The sequence below is a fragment of the Carcharodon carcharias genome, chromosome 20, assembly GCF_017639515.1.
Source record: "Carcharodon carcharias isolate sCarCar2 chromosome 20, sCarCar2.pri, whole genome shotgun sequence".
NCBI lineage: Eukaryota > Metazoa > Chordata > Chondrichthyes > Lamniformes > Lamnidae > Carcharodon > Carcharodon carcharias.
The window spans coordinates 19,173,894-19,186,763 of record NC_054486.1 but is presented as its reverse complement, the minus strand read 5'-3'; the positions used below and the strand labels follow the sequence as shown (position 1 = coordinate 19,186,763).

Below are 12,870 nucleotides of genomic sequence, written 5' to 3'. Positions count from 1 at the left end.
GTGAATTGTTGTCCACCATTCATGACTGGATGCGGCAGGACTGCAGAGCTTAGAGTGATCCCTCCTGCTCTCGTTTTGTTCCCTCCCTCCACACTCCCTCCTGCTCTCGTTCCCTCCCCTCGTTTCGGTTCCCTCCCTCCCTCCCTCCGCGTGCTCATTTCATTTCCTCCCCTCCCTGCTCTCATTTCCTTTCCCTTCTTCCCTCTCGCTCTCAGACACAGCTGGGGCTACTTTACTAGATCCACCACCATCTTGGCCGCCTGCTCTACTCCAGATCTGTCAATGGAACCCAATTTTCTTTTACAGTTAAATATAAGGTTTGTTGTAACTGGGAGAGGGCTAAGGGGTGGGGGAACTGTTTATAGGTTCTTTTAAAAATGACTCGCCTCAGTGCATCCTCCCAGGCCACTGTCAGAAACAGTCCCAGCTCCTGACCCCATACAAAACACACAACTCTTGAAAGATTGCGAAAAAAAATTAATAAGTTCCAAGGGGAGGAGGAAAAAGTGTCAACTTTCCATTGACTCCTAGTTTTTGAGGTACTGCTCTGTCCAGACCTCTAATGTCCTTCCATCCTTCCTAGGTGGTGCCCAGAACTGGACGCAATACCTGTTTAGAATTTTTCCCCCATCTATGCTTTATCTTGGGCTACTTGTGAGGTTTCAAGGGCCAATTCACCTATGTATTTGGAACCCTCTTCAGCAGCATCTGGCAGTATCTATGGAGAGAAATGAGTTAACATTTTAGGTTGATAACTCTGCTTCAGAGGTTCTGATGAAGGGTCATCAAACTGAAGCGTTAATCCTGTTTTTCTCTCTCCCATATTTGCTGCCATTTTTTATTTCAGATTTTCAGTATCCTCAGTACCCTTGTTATCTGCTGCTGTTAAAATTCTGGTTAATATTTTACAGGAGATTGTGTTTTTGCTTTCCATCACTCCTTGTTGATGGTGCTTACAGGTTTGGATTTACAATGAAGAACATGACCTAATTCTGGCCAACCTGCTTTGTTTGGATATGTCTGAAACCCATTTATCAGACTCGCCTCGTCTTATGAAATGCCACGGTGGTGGAGGATCACAACAGTGGACACTAGGGGTAAGATTAGTTCCCGATCAGAAAGCTTTTTACATTTTACCAGTATTTCCTTTGGCTTAATAGTTTCTTGTGTATCAACAGGAGCTGTAACTGAACTAACTATGCAATGGCAAAGTGTATTTAATTCCCACCATTGAATACTGGCATGCAGATTAATAGCAAGACCTTTCCTATCTTGTTATGGATCTGTTGCCAACAAGCACTGATTGAAGGCCAGTGAAGGGAAATCAATGGGAGAAGCTCCTGTGCTGTTCTTACTTACCAGTCTCTGGGAACAGGCTACTTCCCTGCACGCTTTGCTTGGATGAGGCATCTGGAGAATCAAGAAAGGCAAAAGAATACTAGTTTCTTAAATGTTTTCACAAAACAACTGACATAAATATACTTTAATAATTGAATATGTCAAAGAAGCAATATTATGCCATAAACTGATGGAGCATAGATTCATGTCATGGGATGGCTCACTCATTAGTCCAGCTGTCAAGGGGAGAGACTAAATGCATTCAGAAGTTAGAGGAGACTGCTACCTGGATCATTTTATCCTGGCTATCTCCAGAGTGGAAGGCCTGGGAGCAGTTTACCTGTTCTCTACCTTGGTTTTTAAAAAGAAATGCATTTAATTTGGAGGGTTAATGATTCACTTTTAGTTAATACTGAATTGCTTTATGCAGAACAACCATTATTGTTTTGCACGTGTGCTGTTGGTAGTGAGGTACATTTACAACTTGGAAGAAGTTTTTTTTTCCCCTTCAATCCCAACTCTAATCTTCCACTACTCTTCTGCTTTTTTGTTGCCATTCCAGCTTGAATTCCTCTTTGTTAAGGCCACAACTACTATGTTACTGCCTCTTCGAAGGGTCCAATGAAGAAACCATCACTGTTTTCTTATAAGTAGAAGCCTACAATCCTCTCTTGCTGGCCTTTTTACAACCATGTATGATAATCTTGCCAAGGTGTGCCCACAGACCACTGTCTTCCAGGCTCTATCAGTAGGTCAACAATTGTGCCTCTCCCTGTATTTTCCTCTCAAATGTCTGATCAGTTATGAAAAAGGTCTTTCCATCCATGACCTTATCATGGATGATTGCATTGATAACCCAGTCTTTAGCAGACACTTGGCTCACAGCTGGTGATGTTTTATCCTTATTAGTGCCTCTATACCTGGCTATACTTCAGACCACCTACCCCACCCACACTGTCCCTTTATTACCAACTTGGACCTGTGTCTCTTTCTGGTACCGTTTACTCCTTTAAGCACCTTACCTTGTTCAGGTCCTCTCTTTTTCTCTGCTGCTCACTTTCCCCCTGCCTATCAAGCCAAATAAACCCTGACCCTGTTCCTCCCTGCTTTAGCCCTGAATCCTCATCTTTCTTCGGTTTCTCTTCCATTGCCTTGCAACCTGCAGCCTTATTTCCGGCCCCCATTTCTTCTCCCAAGCCCTTGAATGAATCTAGTGCAGACTGAAAGCCTCTCCCTGAACCATGAGCCCATTACTGAACAGCAAACAGTTATCTTCCCTGGAAATTTTCTCACCCCATCCCTCCCTCAACCCAATGGCCTGAACTCAGTTTCCCAACTCCTTGTAATCTTTTGCCGTCCCAAGAACATAATTCCTCTTCTCTTCATTCTATATTTTCTCCCCTTATCCAATTTCTACTCGCCTCCATCTACAACTATCTTGGCACCCTCTGCTGTTTTAACCAGTTCCTGTAACTTGGCTGTGACCTTTTCATTGAATGATCAGTTACTCCACATCATCTTTCCCACGAGGGCAGCCTGATTGACTGACTGTCCTTGAACAGTGGCTAAACCAGTTTCCATTGCTCACCACTCTCCTTTACCTGACTGAACTTGTTCTCACATTGAACAACTTTTTCAACTTCTGGACTTTCTCCGGTAAAAACAATCACTTTGGCTCAGAGCTTTGCCTGCTTTTTTGTAGGTTGTTGAACATTCTTGGTCAGGTCCTTTCCCGGATCTGTTCTTTTAGTACAGAATGTGTTGCCATTACTCCCTCTCCTCACCCTAGTCTGGGGATTTAATTAATTTTGCTTCTAACGTTACCCTTCCATCACCTTCATGTGGTCAGTCTCTGACTCTTCCCTTCTCTCCTACGACCTCTATGACTTCTCCATCTCTGGGGATAGATCGTCTATTAATAGCCCACCAACTCCAACTGCAGCCTCAACTATACTTGTTCACAACCTTTTTTATTAAGAACGGCATACTGCTCTCCCAGTTTTTCCATCTCATCTGCTTTGACAATGCTACTTTCCACACCAGATTTTGCAAGATATTTTCCTATTTTCTTGGTTGAGGTTTCTCCTCCACCACCCTGCCTCCAAACTTTATCTGGATTTGGCTTTAACAACTTTAGATCTTAATCACAGTCCACATTTTTTTCCAGAGAGCAGGTGCTAGTAATGGATGATTAGTATTTCAAGTATTGGGGAAGCTGCGGCTAGGGATAAGGATAAGCATGGGATAAGGATCACCACCGCACTTGGTGTACTAAAGTTCTATAACAATACAGTTTTTGTAGGAGAATGCAGGACCATGTTCCTACCATTTTGCGTACCAAAGGTAATATGAATTATAGTGCTATTACCACTGCAGAAATATATGATGAGTTCCAGAGCCAAGTTTGGGATGCTACAGACCAAATACCCTGCTCTGAAAAGACTGTCTATTTAAAACTAAAGTTTGTTATCCTTGTTTCATGTTTTTATAGGTAAATAATTCTTTGTATCAGATATCCGCTGGACAGTGCCTGAAGGTGATAGATCCGGATAGTCCTAAAGGATATGTTGCCATGGCAATCTGTGATGATTCTGGATCACAGCAGTGGAAGCTGGACAACTGATGTGAGCAACAAACTAAAATACTCCATGGGGAGCAGTTTAACCAACTGCCTGAGACTGATTCTTAAGACGTATCAGCATAGAGAGGATAGCAATTAATGTTTAAATAGAAATGCTGGATGATGGTAGAACTGCTCAATTTTTAGTGAGGTGAATAGTAATTTTATCAAAGTATTTTGACTATTTTCTCTATAGGCTGTTTTACAATTATTGTGAGATGGAAAGTTTTAAATTCGTGAAAAATGTGGAATAATTTATTTATGTTTTTAATTTTAAAAGCAGTCCAATTTGCTCAGCTGGATATGGTGGTAATATAGAGGCACATCATGCATGCATCAGTAGTTTTTAAAGTAAGTTTCCCCTAGTGATTCATGTTATAACTGCACAAGCCACTGAGGTAAGTCCTGTAGACCAGGATCTAGGTTTGATGCCTGCTCCATGATGAGTTTTCCTCTGGGCTAGAGCCAGGAAAGAGCAGCTAAAGTGTCTGCTTCACTCTCTCCGAACCAGTTGGAAAGTTTATATTTGCTTGTAGAGGTTGCCCAGTGACAGGATCGGATTTGACCATGATAGCACCTGCAGTTGAATAGTTTGCCAGAACTTGTGATCTGAAATAATACATGCCTTTTGTGCAAGATATCTGAGTGGCTGGCAACCATGGAACTGTAACGAAGCATACTTAAAGGAAAAGGGGAAAGAGATCCCAATTTTTAATTTGGCACAAATAAAGTAAGTTCTCAAAATAAATCACTAGTTAAAATAAATCACTAATCAAAATGTCCAAGTTTATACTTTTCTGAATGGACTGTACCAGTTCTGATGTGACTTGTTGAAGTTTTGACTTTCTTCATTACTTGTTCTAGTAATGGTATCATTTGGCAGAGCAGCTCATACAAAAAGAACGGTGCAATGTTATATTGGTTTGGGGTTTGGAACCTCTTGAATGTCTTAATAGATTGTTGTGAAAAGGCTATAAAAATATCCTGTTAAAGGGTTGACTATTTTATTGTTGAATTGGATGTAAAGCAAAACGTTTACATTAAAACTACATTTGTACTAGTTAGTAATAAAGATAGCTCAGGCCACAGTTACATTATTTGAAACTGGTGTTGGCTTCAAGATCAGTGAATGTGGCAGCATCAATTTGTACCCAAGTTATACTGTTGGCTCAGCCTGATTCTCAAAATGCGGGGGAAAAAACGAGTACTGCATGTATATAAAGCTTCAGTCACTGATATTTAAATGTCATTGATGTTTTTAAATATAATTATTTAAGAATTATTTAAATGTCATTAATGTTTCTTATAAACAGCTGATAGGGCTGTTTATAATGTAGCAAGAGGTTTCCCTCTGTTTCATTTGATTCAGTGAATTGTTAAATGCAGGAGGAGGATTTCCTCTGTTCACTGTGCAATAATGACAAAAACAGGAGGATTTCCTCAGGAAACCTTTTCTAACCAAAGTGTAAACCGTTTGATTTTCATCAGAAAACTCACTGCTGAGATGCCTTTAACTTAATGCCACCAGAAATCCCCCAAAAGTACTTCAAGGTGGTCCAACAGACTTTAGCACTATTCCCATTTATAAGCCTTTCTTGAATTTTCTGCTCCAGTGGTGTGCTAGTCATAGGATAATGGTTGTGTTACTGGACTAGTAATCCAGAGCTTCTAATCCAGAGAACGTGAGTTAATTCCAGCAATTTGAGAATTTGAACCCAGTTTTTTTAAAAGAAGAAAGTCTGGAAATTAAACATGGTATCAATAAAAGTAACCAAGAAGCTGTCGAATTATTGTGCTTTAAAAGAAACTGGTTCACTAATGTCCTTTTAGGGAAGAAAACCATTCGAGACTCCAGTTCCAATTGTGCTCTGAAGCAGCCTAGCAATTGACTTTAAGAAGTCCTGAGAATATTTTTAAAAAACAAAAATAGGCATTAAGGAAATTGGCCATCTTCCATTATTCCAACCTAATTTAATAAGTTTTCATTTGGGTTGTAATTTCTGACCAAATTCCTTTTATTCAAACATTTATCTCATTTGTTGGTTTGAGCAGTGTGGCTTTTATGAAAGTGGATCAGAAAATTTCAAAACAGGATTAAAAATATCAACCTGTTTACTACAGGTGCTTCCTGGAGATTTATGTAAAATCGATACAGACTGTGTATTTATCCTATAGTATCTGCTGGCAGGAATTTTTGCTAAAAGTGTAACATTTGAAATGGAGCAACAATGATGTTAGTTGATGTGGAGCAGGTTAAAATCACTAATACCGAATGCAGATTTAACCAGTATATTGTTCCACAGTGATAGTTTCAATCCATGAAAGTAGAGTTTCAATCCATGAAAGCAGAGATTTGGCAGGGTTTACTACTGGTGTTCCCTGACAGCTTGCAAATTTTCCCTATTCATTTTAATTGATAGGAAAGACACAAGTTTGTGAGCAGTCGAGTAAACCTTAGCAGTGTTGTCACACATTTGGAAATGGCTGGTGAACAAATAATTCCATTGTATGGAAAACACCTTTAACCGCTGGAGCTGTACTGATCAGACAATGGTTTAGCTAAGTTTTATAAACAAATCTGGTCAATTTAGACTGCCATTGGGACCAAGTTTAAGCTACAATTGACAAGCACTTTGCCATTTCACATTAGAGTCTATGGTCTCTACTGATGTCTTGTGCAGACTCCACGTTCTGAAGTATCATCCCCAGCATGTGGGATACTTAGTTTTGCAAAACTAATTTTTTAAACTTGAAGTTGAAATTTTTTTCTCATTAAAATGTAATGGGTTTTTATTATGCTTGATGAACAATAACTGGAAAGTTGCTAATAACATGATTTGGTTGTAACTGCATTGATTTTACTCGTGTCTTTCCTAAGCGAGGGATAAGTTCAGGCCTATTCAAAAATGGCTTAGGCCATATTTGTTTACATAAATAGTGTGGCTGTGATATTCATTTATATTTTGTATCAGCAAAAGAGCAATTCATCTGAAGCCTAAGCAGTAAATAGTTGGATGTAAATTAAATATTCTGCTCATGTTAATTATGCCCAATTGTTAATTTTGAGACATTCTCTGTATTGAAATCAATTTTATCAAATAAAAGCTGCGAGATATTTATTGGAATAAAGATCTAATTTTAAATAATCATCCTGTTTTGCTAATCAGCTAATGCACAGGAGCTCTTGGCCATCTGATTTTGAATAATTTCACTTGATTTTTGTTTCACAGCAACTAGAAAATACCACAATTAACTCTCTCAAAAAAAAAACACTTTTCTCTTGGGTCAATTAGCAAATTCTTATGAGTTGACTGCTTGTATTTGTTGTAGTCATTATTTATTTTTAAATATTTGTGTTATCACTGATGAAATTCTAAATGTATTTTCAAGAGAGGTGTTGGTAGCCAGGTTGTGAGGAAGCAAAGCTGCCAGTGCCAGAAGTAGATGGTCAAGGAGCATGCAGAAATCAAGTATCACAAGAGGAAAATAATTGGCCTCCCATGGAAGGTCAAGTTGCAGACCTGCACTGAGTTCAGGTGTTTAGAGTAAATATTCTTTTCAAAATGTTGTCAGTGGTACCATTAATATACTATATGTATCATCCCAGACCTCTCCATACTATCTCTAAGTCCTCTTCTCTTTACAGCATTGATTCACCAAAGGTTAGGGGTATACAGCTGGGCAGGTAAAAGGTTTGGAGTTGGTTAACAGCAGACTTGGGCAAAGAAACCTACTACTGATCACCTAATGCCACCCTCAGCTGATCACATTGATCCTCCATGACAGACATCACCTTTGAGGAAGCACTGAAGGTGGCAAGGATGCAGAAGGTACCAATGATCAGTAATATAATAGATCCAGTCAACATCCTGGCTCTATTGCTGAAGATCTGTGCCCTAAAAGTATCAAAATCTCTAGTTAAACTGTTTCGGTACAGCTACAATACTGGCATTGATTGTCCAGGTATGCCCTGCCCATAAATCAGGGCAGTAAGTATCCTGGTTGCATTTGTTGTCAGCTGTCCCTTGCTTCGAGGATGACATCTACTCAGGGTCAGGGTTATAACCCTGGTAGAAGCCTTTTTAAAGTGGGGACCTCGGGGTGCCAGCATTGTCCACACGATCAATGAGTCTGATCAGATTTCAATGATACCTCAAACCACAAAGACAAGACCATCTTGACACTGTAGCCTTCTCCTGCCTTCACAGCTGATGTGAGAGACAGTCTTCATTTAGCCTGTTCTGCAGTTGAGGACTTTTTGTTGATGATTGTCTGACACAATAAATACAATGACGGAAGAAGTCATCAGTACTATCAAGTGGCATTTACTCACCAATATTCTGGCAGGCTCCTGAGCACCAAAACTAATTATAGCCTTGGTGCAAGTTCAGACATGAACTGAATTCCAGAGAAGGGTAGAGTGAGTTGAGTGCCTTTGTCATCAAAGCAGTATTCGACGAAGTAGATCACCAAGGAGCTGTAATGAAATGAAAGTCAGTGGACGTTGATCAAGTTTTTCCTAATGGATGGAATCATACCTAGCACAAAGGTAGATGACTGCTTAGTTGAGGCTGGTCACCTTAACCCTATTCCTCAGAAAATAAAGCACTCCATACCTGCATGCAGCAAGACCTGGTTAAATGACCAGTAGCATTTGCACTACAGAACTGCCAAGCAATGACCATCTCCAACAGGAGAGCATTTAACCACCTTTCCATGACATTCAACAGCCATATCATTGCCCAGCACTTCTCCCCATCGTAATATTCTGGGGGTCACTTTGATCAGGAACTGGACCAATCACATAAATGCTATGGCTATGAGAAATGGCTAGACAGTAAATCTTCTGCAGCAAGTGATTCACCTCCTGATGCCCCACAGCCTCTCCACATTCTACAAGGACAATCAGTAGTGTGAAGGAATATTCTTACCTGGATTGATGAAGCTGTAACAACGTGCAAGAAGCTCAACACCATCCAGGACATAGCAATTTTCTTGACTGACGCTTCAAACACCAATCCCAACACCGGCGACGCACCTTGGCTACAACATGTATTATAATGCACTGCATCAACTCTCAACCCATGACCTCCACTATCTAGAAGGAACAAAGACAACAAGTGCACAGGAAGTTGCCCTCCATGTTGACTTCGAGATATATCACTAATAGCTCATGGTTGTTGGGTCAAATGCCTTTTACTTCCTATCAAGTGGCACTGTTGGAGCACTTTCAGCACATAATGCAGCCCACCTTCTAATGGGCAACTCAGGATAGCAGTAAATTAATGCTCATATCCTGAGAATGTTAACAGCCTGCAACTCAGTGTAACATAAATGCCATACTATATTGAGATTATTTCTGAACTTAAATGTTATGAAGTCTACCATGACTTTGTTCCAAACATGGGAAAAGCCAATGAGGGTGGCAATATAATTAGAATGAGACATTCATATTGTGTTTGTCAGCACAGGATATGCACAATTTTGCCAGAACTGTAATCTTCAAATGAAAAATTGTAACTATCAAGTGCTTTTTCATGCAGGATAGTTTTATAATGAAATAAGGTTCTCAGAATAAATAAAACATATAGTATAGTGCCTTGGTGCCAGCCATGGCTTCCTTTTATGCCAGCTTTGGCTCTGAGTCAAAATATCATTGGGTTTAAGCCCCATTCCAGAGTAGCTGGCATTCCAGAACAGTACTGAGTAAGTGCTACACATTTGGAGGTGCTGTCGTTCAGATGAAATGCTAAACTAAGGCCCCACCTGACCCCAGCTGGTTTTCTTGCCAATATTTATCCCCTCCACCAACAGCACTAAAAATATCATCTCTGCATTTATCACATGGATGTTTATGGGACATAGTTGGGGGGAAATTTACCTACAGTGACATGGACTGTGAATGGCTTTGTTGTGTCCCGAGATTATAAAAGGTGTCAGCACAGAGAAGGACATTTAGCCCATTGAACCTGTGCCAGCTATTTGAGTTCGTTCCACTTGCCTGTTCTTTCCCCATATATCCCTACAACAACTTCTCCTCCAAGTATTTATCTAATTCCCTTCTGATAGCTACTATTGAATGTGTATGTACCATCTTATCAGGTAATGCGTTCCAAATCCTAATCACTTGTGTCAAAAAAGCTATCACCTCTGGTTCTTTACTAATTGTCTTAAATCTGTGCCCTCTGGTTATCAACCTGTCAGCCTTTGAAAACAAGTTACCTTTTATTACTCGCTTTCAAATCTCTTAGTCTTCTCCATATATGAACAAAAGGTTGTTTGCATATTACAAAACAAGGATTAAATGAAATTGGAGACAAATGTTACACCAAGAAGGATTTGCTTTATTATAAAATTGCTTTATTGATCATAGTTTCAATACTGTATTTAGTTTCAGATGCAGTACACTGCGAAAAAAAATCTTCACTTAGGCTTCTGTCATCTTTGTTTTAAACATCAACTACATTATTTACAAGTTTTCTGTATACATACACATAAGCACCCGTCCCCTTGATATATGCTTTGTGGTGGTGGTTGTTTGTTACATGAGGAAGGGGTTTAAATTGCACAGCCTGTGAGGAAACAGTGAACTGTATCCAGTCATTTTGCAATTCAGTCCAGCAAAACTTGCCGAACCCACTGTTAGCTTTTATCTTAAAATATCTTTTCCCTGAATATACAGAAACAAAAGCTTTTATAACAAAAAAGTTCACAGTAATAAATATCAAAAGAATTATACAACTGTATACAAGTTCTATTGAAACAATAAAAATAAATTCCAAGTCAAAATAAAAAGAGTAAAGGCGAGATTGGAGCATGACATGAGCTGATGATTAATGTTCTCATCCCAAAAGGCATTTTTGAAGTATAATGGCATTTATATAAATAAAAAGCTCTGAGCAATCCCAGAATATTTAGTGCATTGTTGTTAATTAGTGCAGTTGTCTTTAACACAGTCACGACTCAGAAGGAATGAGACAGTAGTGAAATGATCAAATTGGACATTATAGTTCCTTTGTATGGTCAATAGAATTCTAACCTATCAATAACTTCAAAAACAATATTTTCATTTAAAGAGTTTTTAAACGTGCACTGCATGAAACTATGGCATTCTCAGTATTGGCAAATAAATAAACATGGACAAAATACCCCAAAAAATCTACTTAACAACTTAAGAAAAATGTTCTTTAAAGCATATGAAATGCATAGAATTCTTTTAAATGTTTAAAAAAAACAAAATATATTTTTAGATCAGAGTTCTGCCTCCATGCAGTTTTCCTTTCTCAACTCAGGTGAGATCTAACAAAGCAACATCCTTCGAAGCTTTTTACTGCAGGTGTTCAAATTCTGGATATTCCAATCCAGTCTCCAGCTGTTGCAGTAATGCATTCGGACCACAGGATGGCAGAAAGAGATTTACTCCAATTTCCATCTCCCACACTCAAGCTACTGTTGCAAGAGTTTCAAACTTTAGCCCCCAGTTCCAGGACCCCAGACTCAATGATGGGAACATACTTGTCTTCAATCTGAACCAGCAGGATCGTCTTGTCTATGTGGGACCTGCTACTTGGCTCTCTGCTGCAAGGCACCCAACGGTGAATCACCTGATTATACAGAGAAGGAAATATTGAAGTGGCAGGAAATAAAGTCTGGAATACTGAAGAACTTTACATGATCAAAAGTGCAAATTGTTCTGTCCAATGTTTTCATTCACCTTGAATATACTGGTTTCCAGATTAAAACTGTCTTGGAATATCATTATTTCACTATTGTTTTCTTTATTTGCTATTTATATTCCCATCTCCCCATGTCATGTGAAATTAATAGCCAAGTGGATGGACAAAGGAGTCCACTTTGAAACCAGACAGGAACATAATGGAGGTCCAAAAATCACCGATTTTCCCTCCCCATGGGAAATTACTGGACCTCCACTGCTGAGCATATTCCTCCTTCCTCCACTGCTGAGCATATTCCTCCTTCAGAACAATTGAGATTGGAGACCAATCTGACTGCTGAAGCAGCCACTGTAGCTTTTCAATACAGTTAAAGTTCCCAGTGAAATCAACAGTGAAAAGTTTGATCAATGGGCAAATGTTAATGTTCTTATCTGTATGGTACACATTTGTAATTGCCCTAGTACACCAAGGGCAACTAGGGATGGGCAACAAATGCTGGCCTTGCCAGTGACACCCACATCCCATGACATTATTCAAAGAAGGGCAGGGGTGTTCTCCAAGATGTCCTGGTTAATATTTATTCCTCAACCAATATCACGAAAACAGATAATTTGGTCATTACCTCATTGTGATTTGTGGGGGACTTGCTGTGTGCAAATTGGCTGCCACAATTCCTACGTTTTGGCCACAATTCAAAAGTATTTCATTGGCTGTGAAGTACTCCAACACATCCTGAGGATTTTTTCTTAACAGACCATTTATAGTTTGAGAGAGATTAAAAATAAAGATAACTATGAAACATCTCACTACCATTATTTACTAAAGCTATTTGCATTACTAACATTGAGCATTTTCATTTGAATCTTAAATTATACTTGAATTCATCACTATACTGAACTTTGCTTCCTACTAACAAAAACAGAATTACCTGGAAAAACTCAGCAGGTCTGGCAGCATCGGCGGACAAGAAAAGAGTTGACGTTTCGAGTCCTCATGACCCTTCGACAGAACTTGAGTTCGAGTCCAAGAAAGAGTTGAAATATAAGCTGGTTTAAGGTGTGTGCGTGGGGGGCGGAGAGAGAGAGGTGGAGTGGGGGTGTGGTTGTAGGGACAAACAAGCAGTGATAGAAGCAGATCATCAAAAGATGTCAACAACAATAATACAAAAGAACACATAGGTGTTAAAGTTGGTGATATTATCTAAACGAATGTGCTAATTAAGAATGGATGGTAGGG

At 39.3% G+C, this 12,870-nt stretch overlaps 2 protein-coding genes across 14 annotated transcripts in view; one reads left to right on the top strand and one right to left on the bottom strand.

Moving 5' to 3' along the window:
- Positions 1 to 12,870, top strand: part of LOC121292522 (polypeptide N-acetylgalactosaminyltransferase 11-like) — a 108,557-nt gene that overhangs the window by 19,712 nt on the left and 75,975 nt on the right. For 4 of the 6 annotated variants that reach the window (XM_041214606.1, XM_041214608.1, XM_041214609.1 and 1 more), the window contains exons 11-12: positions 960 to 1,097; positions 3,830 to 7,104. In XM_041214606.1, coding sequence (XP_041070540.1) covers positions 960 to 1,097; positions 3,830 to 3,961 — 270 coding nt within the window. In that variant the 3' untranslated portion in view covers positions 3,962 to 7,104. Of the gene's footprint in view, positions 1 to 911; positions 1,098 to 3,829; positions 7,105 to 12,870 lie in introns of those variants that run through there. The other 2 variants (XM_041214610.1, XM_041214611.1) reach the window with 2 other exon arrangements.
- The window catches only part of pcnx1 (pecanex 1), a 296,740-nt gene continuing 294,151 nt past the window's right edge, over positions 10,282 to 12,870 (bottom strand). For all 8 annotated transcript variants that reach the window (XM_041214599.1, XM_041214600.1, XM_041214597.1 and 5 more), the window contains one exon: positions 10,282 to 11,562. In XM_041214599.1, coding sequence (XP_041070533.1) covers positions 11,422 to 11,562 — 141 coding nt within the window. In that variant the 3' untranslated portion in view covers positions 10,282 to 11,421. The remainder of the gene's footprint in view (positions 11,563 to 12,870) is intronic.